The sequence below is a fragment of the Schistocerca nitens genome, chromosome 7 (genome assembly GCF_023898315.1).
Source record: "Schistocerca nitens isolate TAMUIC-IGC-003100 chromosome 7, iqSchNite1.1, whole genome shotgun sequence".
Taxonomy (NCBI): Eukaryota; Metazoa; Arthropoda; class Insecta; order Orthoptera; family Acrididae; genus Schistocerca; species Schistocerca nitens.
This window is the reverse complement of record NC_064620.1, coordinates 398694679-398705942: the sequence shown is the minus strand read 5'-3', so window position 1 is coordinate 398705942 and position 11264 is coordinate 398694679. Positions and strand designations below refer to the sequence as shown.

General features: G+C 42.4%; 1 protein-coding gene across 1 annotated transcript in view; it reads right to left on the bottom strand.

The window, feature by feature from the left end:
- Positions 1–1003: 1003 nt before the first annotated feature.
- LOC126194892 (uncharacterized) overlaps positions 1004–11264 on the bottom strand; it is a 238915-nt gene continuing 228654 nt past the window's right edge. The window contains exon 6 of the mRNA XM_049933241.1: positions 1004–1759. Coding sequence (XP_049789198.1) covers positions 1668–1759 — 92 coding nt within the window. The 3' untranslated portion in view covers positions 1004–1667. The remainder of the gene's footprint in view (positions 1760–11264) is intronic.

Here is an 11264-nt window from a genome sequence, read left to right as displayed (position 1 = left end):
CAGGCTCTGGAGCTGACCCGGAACGTAAATAAATGTAACATATTGCGCATATATAGGAAAAGAAATCCGCTACTTTGCAGTTACATTATTGATGACAAACCAATGGAGACAGTATCTACCATAAAATACATTGCAGTAACTGCCAAGAGCGACGTTAATTGGAATGACCAGATAAAACAAATCCTGGGAAAAGCAGATCCTAGACTCAGATTCATAGGAAGAATCTTAAGGAAATGCAGCTCACCCACGAAGGTAGTAGCTTATAAGGCGATTGTTTGACCGATTCTGGAGTATTGTTCATCTGTCTGGGATCCTACCGGGTAGGTCTGATAGAAGATCCAATGAAGAGCGGCGCGTTTCGTCATGGGAGTGTTTAACCAGTGCGAGAGGCTTACGGAGATGGTAAACGAACTCCACTGGCAGACGTTACAAGGAGGCGTTGTGCATCACGGAGAGATTTACTATTGACACTCGGAGAGAGCGCTTTCCGCAAAGAATCGAAAAATGTATTACTCCCCCCCCCCCCCCCCACACACACACGTCATGGTTCAGTTAATAGTACAAAAGTACCCTTCGCCACACACCATTAGGTGGCTTGTGGAGTATGATGTAGATGTAGTTGTAGAGGTAGATGAATGTGTAATTTCGTTGTTTCTTTACGTGTGTACTTGGCGGAGAAGAGAACAAGGAAGTTACAGGGTTAAAGTAATCCTAGCTGCTGATTCAATACACCACTTCGTTTCGCCGTCAACACAAGCGTTGAGTAATGATGGCTCCGGAATCTCCAATGATAGAGCAATACTCTCCTAACCAGTCACAAGTCTATGTGAGCGGCCTTTATCCTCATCTTGTGATAATACTGATCGGTTGTTATACTAACTGTCAGAGACACGAAATCCTCTCCAGGATTTATCTGAATGTGTTTACTTACTCCCTTCCAAATGTAGCCGAGTCAGTTTCAGGGACAAAAGGTAATCAATGGAGTGCAAACAGAAACGCAAAAAAGTTTTTGTTGCATTTATTGGTGAGTTTCTGGTCAACAAATATCTTTCATCACAATATAAAACTATAAGTTGCATTGTTTTATCTTTAAATACGTCGTAATAAAGAGTTTTGTACATTTAAAACAGACAACATCCTTGGCTGAAAGTAACGTGGCCAAATTTTATAGGCGAAATGAAAGGAAATTACAAAAGATTCCAACGTTTCCATCGTATATTTGTCTGGAATAATTCATGTTTAAACAAGATTTTAATAAATAGCTGCTGAAGCGATAGAGAACATGTGGCGATGAGCGATACGATCTCGTAAGCGAAATCGTCATTTTCGGAGCACGTGTAGTCACAGAATCCAGTGATGCAGCGAGACAGACTGCCTCAACATAGACTTAAAAAATTATCTCTGAAGTTTGAATAAAACCTATAGAGAGGAACGGAAATTTTTATGTCTGTCAGCAACACCATCTCACGTATTTCAGTATTCGTATTACCACAGTGCGCTCACTGACTACAACCATTCCGACGGTTTCGTGACGCAGATGAAAAATTTGCAGTTCAAAATGAAAGCTAGCGCCGCGCGAATTTTGCTTTTCTTTGACTAGGATATCTAGCACGCTGAGCTATCGTCGATTCACTTTGCATTTTTCCCCCAGTGCAGCTCACATTATACTAGCTGAGAGCGGCCACTGTTGCCACCATGGTGAGCAAAGACAGCAGCATTTCATGACCACCGTGTGTGGGGGAAGAGCTGCCATCAACTCCTGAAACAAACATAAAAAAAATGTCTGATTAACTCTAGAATACTAAAGAAGGAGAAATGATACATCGCTAACGTCGTAAAGTTTACTACTCCACATTTTATTCAAAAGAAGCCATAATGTATGTATTATGCATTAATTAATTACAATTACTAGGTACCCAATGGTATGTAACAAGCAAAATTAAGTACAAAATGTCCTGTTTTATACCCTACAGTAATCGTAAATTTTACGAGGGTTTAGTAATCTACAGTTAACACAATTTACGTACTTTACTTATAAGCTCCTCAAGTTCAATGGTCGTATTTTCTAGCTAGATTCAAAGACGTAATACTTTCATATGAGCAATAAATGTTCGCCCAAGAAATATTAATGAAAACAGAACCAAACACAGTGTCGGACAATACGAGGTTAATTTCGCTTCTCTAGTCACTCATGTGACGTATGTGAGAAGATAAACAAAAAAATGGTCCAATGCAGACACAGTTTGCAGTTTGGTAAATGTACGAGGGCGTGGCGAAAAGTAATGCCTCAGGATTTTTTATGGGAAGACTCATAAAGCTTGTTAAATAAAATAAACTTTATTAACATTCTACATCTTTATTAGTCATATCTAAATATTTATTTCACAACATAGCCATCCTAGCGATGAAGACATTTCTACCGAGAGACCAGTTTCTTGATAAAGTCGCTGTAAAATGTTCGACTTCGTTAATAGACTTACAACCTCACATTCACATGCACCGTTTCAAAGTGAAGCCCTAGAAGATGTTCTTTAACTTTTGGAAACAGATGGAAATCTGGTAGGGCCAACTCAGGACTGTATGGAGAATGATCGATGACTGTGAACCGAAGACGTCGGATTGTTGTAGATGTCGCAGAGCAGCCGGCAGCGGTGGCCGAGCGGTTCTAGGCGCTTCAGTCCGGAACCGCGCGACTGCTACGGTCGAAGGTTCGAATTCTGCCTCGGGCATGGATGTGTGTGATGTCCTTAGGTTAGTTATGTTTAAGTAGTTCTAAGTTCTAGGGGACTGATGAACTCAACTGTTAAGTCCCATTTGAACCATTTGTCGCAGAGCTCATGTGTGGATCGACATAGCCATGCTGAAGAAAAAGGTGCTCCAGTGTGTGGACAGACTATTCGAATTCGTGCTTTCAGTTTTCTGAGGGTCTCGCAGCACACAGTTATAGTTACGTTACACACCGCAATGTGCAAGCTACAATTCTGGGCCGTCTAGCGGCGCAGGGTTGCAACTTGCGTCAGCGAAGTGATGACGTCGACCGTGTAATGTGCATAACATTCAATACTTTAATCGATCATGAAAAGAAAAGAAAAATTCGGTGGCCTTACTTTTCAGCATGACCTCGTATATACCATCACTAGATACAAAGAAATTAAAAGTTCTGAGATGAATAGAACGACCTTCCGAATGCATTTATGTTATCATGACGTGACCATGTTATCAGTCATGACAAGGTATATAATGGGCGTGGGCCATGCAAATGGTTGAGTACTGTAAAAGACCACGTAGGACGACACACTCTTGTCAGCGAAACGTTATCACTATTTGGCATAACCTTTTTTTATGAAAAGTATTTTTATTTACCTATTTCTTCTCGAAAGAGTGGTCGTACAGCGCTCTCTAACAGCTAACTATGCATTCTATTTTACATCCATTATGATGCACAATTTACCAGAGGTATTACGTCTAGTATAATGTAACACTAGGAAATATTTATGGCATAAACAGTGAAAATTGTAATAGCAACAGCAGACAATACACGGTTTATACACTGACGGAAAAAATCGCAAAACCAGAAAACAATATAATGAAATTTCGGGAATACGTTTGTCTAGGTAACATATTTAAGTTATTAACATTGGAAAATGACTTCCGCAAGGCGTTCGATACAGTTCCCCACAGTCGTTCAATGAACAAAGTAAGAGCATATGGACTTTTTTATTTTTGGTCATCAGCCTACTAACTGGTTTGATGCGGCCCGCCACGAATTCCTCTCTTGTGCTAACCTCTTCATCTCAGAGTAGCACTTTCAACCTACGTCCTCAATTATTTGCTTGACGTATTCCAATCTCTGTCTTCCTCTACAGTTTTTGCCCGCTACAGCTCCCACTAGTACCATGGAAGTCATTCCCTCATGTCTTAGCAGATGTCCTATCATCCTGTCCCTTCTCCTTATCAGTATTTTCCACATATTCCTTTCCTCTCCGATTCTGCGTAGAACCTCCTCATTCCTTACCTTATCAGTCCACCTAATTTTCAACATTCGTCTGTAGCACCACATCTCAAATGCTTCGATTCTCTTCTGTTCCGGTTTTCCCACAGTCCATGTTTCACTACCATACAATGCTGTACTCCAGACGTACATCCTCAGAAATTTCTTCCTCAAATTAAGGCCGGTATTTGATATTAGTAGACTTCTCTTGGCCAGAAATGCATTTTTTGCCATAGCGAGTCTGCTTTTGATGTCCTCCTTGCTCCGTCCGTCATTGGTTATTTTACTGCCTAGGTAGCAGAATTCCTTAACTTCATTGACTTAGTGACCATCAATCCTGATGTAAGATTCTCGCTGTTCTCATTTCTACTACTTCTCATTACCTTCGTCTTTCTCCGATTTACTCTCAAACCATACTGTGTACTCATTAGACTGTTCATTCCGTTCAGCAGATCATTTAATTCTTCTTCACTTTCACTCAGGATAGCAATGTCATCAGCGAATCGTATCATTGATATCCTTTCACCTTGTATTTTAATTTCACTCCTGAACCTTTATTTTATTTCCATCATTGCTTCCTCGATGTACAGATTGAAGAGTAGGGGCGAAAGGCTACAGCCTTGTCTTACACCCTTCTTAACACGAGCACTTCGTTCTTGATCGTCCACTATTATTATTCCCTCTTGGTTGTTGTACATATTGTATATGACCCGTCTCTCCCTATAGCTTACCCCTACTTTTTTCAGAATCTCGAACAGCTTGCACCATTTTATATTGTCGAACGCTTTTTCCAGGTCGACAAATCCTATGAAAGTGTCTTGATTTTTCTTTAGCCTTGCTTCCATTATTAGCCGTAACGTCAGAATTGCCTCTCTCGTCCCTTTGCTTTTCCTAAAGCCAAACTGATCGTCACCTAGCGCATTCTCAATTTTCTTTTCCATTCTTCTGTATATTATTCTTGTAAGCAGCTTCGATGCATGAGCTGCTAAGCTGATTGTGCGATAATTCTCGCACTTGTCAGCTCTTGCCGTCTTCGGAATTGTGTGGATGATGCTTTTCCGAAAGTCAGATGGTATATCGCCAGACTCATATATTCTACACACCAACGTGAATAGTCGTTTTGTTGCCACTTCCCCCAATGATTTTAGAAATTCTGATGGAATGTTATCTATCCCTTCTGCCTTATTTGACCTAAGTCCTCCAAAGCTCTTTTAAATTCCGATTCTAATACTGGATCCCCTATCTCTTCTAAATCGACTCCTGTTTCTTCTTCTATCACATCAGACAAATCTTCACCCTCATAGAGGCTTTCAATGTATTCTTTCCACCTATGTGCTCTCTCCTCTGCATTTAACAGTGGAATTCCCGTTGCACTCTTAATGTTACCACCTTTGCTTTTTTTAATGTCACCAAAGGTTGTTTTGACTTTCCTGTATGCTGAGCCTGTCCTTCCGACAATCATATCTTTTTCGATGTCCACATTTTTCCTGCAGCCATTTCGTCTTAGCTTCCCTGCGCTTCCTATTTATTTCATTCCTCAGCGACTTGTATTTCTGTATTCCTGATTTTCCCGGAACATGTTTGTACTTCCTCCTTTCATCAATCAACTGAAGTATTTCTTCTGTTACCCATGGTTTCTTCGCAGCTACCTTCTTTGTACCTATGTTTTCCTTTCCAACTTCTGTGATGGCCCTTTTTAGAGACGTCCATTCCTCTTCAACTGTACTGCCTACTGCGCTATTCCTTATTGCTGTATTTATAGCGTTAGAGAACTTCAAAAGTATCTCGTCATTCCTTAGTACTTCCGTATCCCACTTCTTTGCGTATTGATTCTTCCTGACTAATGTCTTGAACTTTAGCCTACTCTTCATCACTACTATATTGTGATCTGAGTCTATATCTGCTCCTGGGTACGCCTTACAATCCAGTATCTGATTTCGGAATCTCTGTCTGACCATGATGTAATCTAATTGAAATCTTCTCGTATCTCCCGGCCTTTTCCAAGTATACCTCCTCCTCTTGTGATTCTTGCACAGGGTATTGGCTATTACTAGCTGAAACTTGTTACAGAACTCAATTAGTCTTTCTCCTCTTTCATTCCTTGTCCCAAGCCCATATTCTCCTGTAACCTTTTCTTCTACTCCTTCCCCCACAACTGCATTCCAGTCGCCCATGACTTAGATTTTCGTCCCTCTTTACATACTGCATTACCCTTTCAATATCCTCATACATTTTCTCTATCTGTTCATCTTCAGCTTGCGACGTCTGCATGTATACCTGAACAATCGTTGTCGGTGTTGGTCTGCTGTCGATTCTGATTAGAACAACCCAGTCACTGAACTGTTCACAGTAACACACCCTCTGCCCTGCCTTCCTATTCATAACGAATCCTACACCTGTTATACCGTTTTCTGCTGCTGTTGATATTACCCGATACTCATCTGACCAGAAATCCTTGTCTTCCTTCCACTTCACTTCACTGACCCCTACTATATCTAGATTGAGCCTTTGCATTTTCTTTTTCAGATTTACTAGTTTTCCTACCACGTTCAAGCTTCTGACATTCCACGCCCCGACTCGTAGAACGTTATCCTTTCGTTGATTATTAAATCTTTTTCTCATGGTAACCTCCCCCTTGGCAGTCCCCTCCCAGAGATCCGAATGGGGGACTATTCCGGAATCTTTTGCCAATGGAGAGATCATCATGACACTTCTTCAATTACAGGCCACATGTCATGTGGATACACGTTACGTGTCTTTAATGCAGTGGTTTCCATTGCCTTCTGCATCCTCATGTCGTTGATCATTGCTGATTCTTCCGCCTTTAGGGGCAATTTCCCACCCCTAGGACAAGAGAGTGCCCTGAACCTTTATCCGCTCCTCCGCCTTCTTTGATAAGGCCGTTGGCAGGACTGTCAGACCAATTGTGTGATTGGATTGAAGTGTTCCTAGATAACAGAACGCAGCACGTCATTCTCAATCGAGAGAAATCTTCGGAAGTGAGAGTGATTTCATGTGTGCCGCAAGGAGTGTCGTAGGACCGTTGCTATTCACAATATACATAAATGACCTTGTGGATGACATCGGAAGTTCACTGAGGCTTTTTGCGGATGATGGTGTGGTATATCGAGAGGTTGTATCAATGGAAAATTATACTGAAATGCAGGAGGATCTGCAGCGAATTGACGCATGGTACAAGGAATGGCAATTGAATCTCAATATAGAAAAGTGTAATGTGCTGCGAATACATAGAAAGAAAGATCCCTTATCATTTAGCTACAATATAGCACGTCAGCAACTGGAAGCAGTTAATTCCATAAATTATCTGGGAGTACGCATTAGGAGTGATTTAAAATGGAATGATCATATAAAGTTGATCGTCGGTAAAGCAGATGCCAGACTAAGAATCATTGGAAGAATCCTAAGGAAATGCAGTTCGAAAACAAAGGAAGTAGGTTACAGTATGCTTGTTCGCCCACTGCTTGAATACTGCTCAACAGTGTGGGATCCGTACTAGATAGGGTTGATAGAAGAGGTAGAGAAGATCCAACGGAGAGCAGCGCGCTTCGTTACAGGATCATTTAGTAACCGCGAAAGCGTTACGGAGATGATAAACTCCAGTGGAAGACGCTGCAGGAGAGAAGCTCAGTATCTCGGTACGGGCTTTTGTTGAATTTCCGGGAACATACCTTCACCGAGGAGTCAATCGGTATATTGCTCCCTCCTACGTATATCTTGCGAAGAGGCCATGAGGATAAAATCAGAGAGATTAGAGCCAACACAGAGGCGTACCGACAATCCTTCTTTCCACGAACAATAGGAGACTGCAATAGAAGGGAGAACCGATAGAGGTACTCAAGGAACCCTCCGCCACACACCGTCAGGTGGCTTGCGGAGTATGGATGTAGATGTAGATGTAGAAGAGCACAGGTTAATGTAAACACAAGGTAAACCAGTGCAAATGTCGTTTGATGATACATTCATAACTGATGTGACCACCAGAATGTTGAATGGAAACATGCAAACGTGCATGCATTGTGCTCTACAGGTGCTGGATGTCAGTTTGTGGGATGGAATTCCATGTCTGTTGCAATAAGGGACGGTTAATGATGATTATGGATGAAACTTAGGATTTCCTCCGATGGTGTCACATATACGCTCCACTGGAGACAGATCATCACGCGACCAAGTCAGGACAACATGTCGACTCTCTGCAGAGCACGTTGGCTTACAACAGCAGTATGTGGACGAGCGTTATCCTGTTGGAAAACACCTCCTCGCGTGCTGTTCATGAATGACAGCATAACAGTTAGAATCACCATACTGACCTACAAATTTGCTGTCAGGGTGCATGGGATAACCACGAGAGAACTCCTGCTGTCATACGAAATCGCACTCCACACCATAACTCCAAATTTAGGTCCAGTGTGTCCAGCACGGAGACAGGTTGGTTGCATTCCCTAAAATGACCTCCTGCTAACCAACATACGGCCATCACTGGCACGGAGGCAAAACCAGCTTTCGTCAGAAACTACAACAGACATGCATCCAGCCCTCCAATGAGCTCACGCTTGACACCGCTGAAATCGCAAATGTGGTGGTTGGGAGTCAGTGGAACGCATGTCACTAAGCGACTGGCTCGGAGCTGTCCTTGAAGTAACCGATTTGTAACAGTTCGTTTTGTCGCTGTGGTGCTGACTGCTGCACAGATTACTGCTGTCCTTGTGCCGGAGCCGTATGCCGTACAGGATGGTATTCCCTTTCGATACCGCTACGTGCTTGTCCGGAGCCTGGTCTTCTTGCGACCGTACATCCTCGTGACCGCTTCCAGCAATCATTTACAGTGGCTGTATTTCTGCCATGTCTCTCTGCAATACTGCAGAAGGACCATCCAGCTTCTCGTTCCCCTGTTACACGAGATTGTTCAAATTCAAGTGTGGTGTTAATTAACGCTCACGGCCTTTATAGCGTGTATTTATAGCAAAGCTGATTTGCATCCTCACACTGACGACGTCTCACAACTCCTTCTTTGTGCTGCAATTTTTCCCATCAGTGTGTTTGTTTGCGATAAGTAAGTAAATGAATGTAAGATGGAGACAGATTTAGAGTGGCAACAATGGTCGTGAGAGAAGAGTTGACTGAGGAAGAGAAAGCAGATTGTGGTAGGACACAAGTAATGAATTGAGCAGATAAATATAATATGACCGACCGAGAAACATATCGAGAAAGTAATTTAACTGGGAGGAGAGGTTAGCATCTGCTTCACGGAATACAGGTAGTTTGTTCCAGAGGCGCACAACATTGAAGAAGCTGGTTGAAAACGTTTTTGATTTGTAAGCGAATACAGCTAGATACTGGGGTAATGGGTCCTTGTGTTGCCATTGTGGGGAGATGGTAGGTATTGTTTGATGCAAGATAATGGTGTGTGCACAAGAAGGAGCCTGTTAAGCGTACACAGGGTGTAACAACGCTGTATCTTGTCTGATAGTAACCTTCCAATCTGATTTTATGCAATGGGTTCAAATGGCTCTGAGCACTATGAGACTTAACATCTATGGTCATCAGTCCCCTACAACTTAGAACTACTTAAACCTAACTAACCTAAGGACATCACGCAACACCCAGTCATGAGGCAATGGGGTAAACAGGCTGTTATTGCAGATGTAAAACATTCACAGACAATTCTGACCGTATGTTCACTACATTCATACTAAATCCCATATCGTGTGGGAACCTTACGAAACGTCTGGGGCGATTAAACAGTATTCATACCCTTCTGAGGTTCTCATCCGCACTATCACCCATGCCCTACACTGTTTTCTTATACCTTTCACAGTAATCTGTGGCATTTCAGACCTAATTAACTTTTGATGAGATTTTAAAATTATTTCATATTCCTTTGTATTTAGTTTAAAACCCAGGTTTAGTACTCATGTGAACACTGAAGACAGGTCGTCGTTCATCTTGATGATGGCAGCCTTTACTTCTTCATGTCATCGCCGTAGAAATGAAATTCGCAGGAGAAAAGAACCAGCTAGATTTCATTGACATACCAGGAGAGCAGTAGCGGGTCGAGGTCTATCCCTTGGAGCACTACTGAGAGAACTTCCTGTTTATCACGTAGCTTTCACCACAATTCAGCACAACGTCTTAAAAATTTAACTGTCGCATTTTTATGAGCAGTATATCATATCCGAACGTACCAAATACATTTGCTGAATTGTAATAATATCGTTACTGGGGTTTCGTGGTTGTCCGTGGCATATTTAAGGACATCAATTACGCTACTTAGAGCAGTGGTTTGTACTAAAGTGTTTAAGAGAAATGGTCAGTCAATGTAGAAAGAATGTGACAGTAGGCAATAGAAATATATTCCTGGGCTGAAAAGTTGATAATTGGCCAGTAATCCAAGCTAATAGTATTTTTTTCTCAGGTTTAGTTTGGACAGTATATTGTTTCTATTTTGAGTCATATATCCCATTTACGAACGAAATCTTTAATATGACTGTCAAAAGGAAGTACTGCAGGGAAGACACTCAGAGATAGAGACAGAAGTGAAAGCATTAGAAAAGATGTAAAGCGGATTCCATTAATGAGTGCATAAATAGTAGAAAGCATGCATAGAACGAACATATACACTCCTGGAAATTGAAATAAGAACACCGTGAATTCATTGTCCCAGGAAGGGGAAACTTTATTGACACATTCCTGGGGTCAGATACATCACATGATCACACTGACAGAACCACAGGCACATAGACACAGGCAACAGAGCATGCACAATGTCGGCACTAGTACAGTGTATATCCACCTTTCGCAGCAATGCAGGCTGCTATTCTCCCATGGAGACGATCGTAGAGATGCTGGATGTAGTCCTGTGGAACGGCTTGCCATGCCATTTCCACCTGGCGCCTCAGTTGGACCAGCGTTCGTGCTGGACGTGCAGACCGCGTGAGACGACGCTTCATCCAGTCCCAAACATGCTCAATGGGGGACAGATCCGGAGATCTTGCTGGCCAGGGTAGTTGACTTACACCTTCTAGAGCACGTTGGGTGGCACGGGATACATGCGGACGTGCATTGTCCTGTTGGAACAGCAAGTTCCCTTGCCGGTCTAGGAATGGTAGAACGATGGGTTCGATGACGGTTTGGATGTACCGTGCACTATTCAGTGTCGCCTCGACGATCACCAGTGGTGTACGGCCAGTGTAGGAGATCGCTCCCCACACCATGATGCCGGGTGTTGGCCCTGTGTGCCTCGGTCGTATGCAGT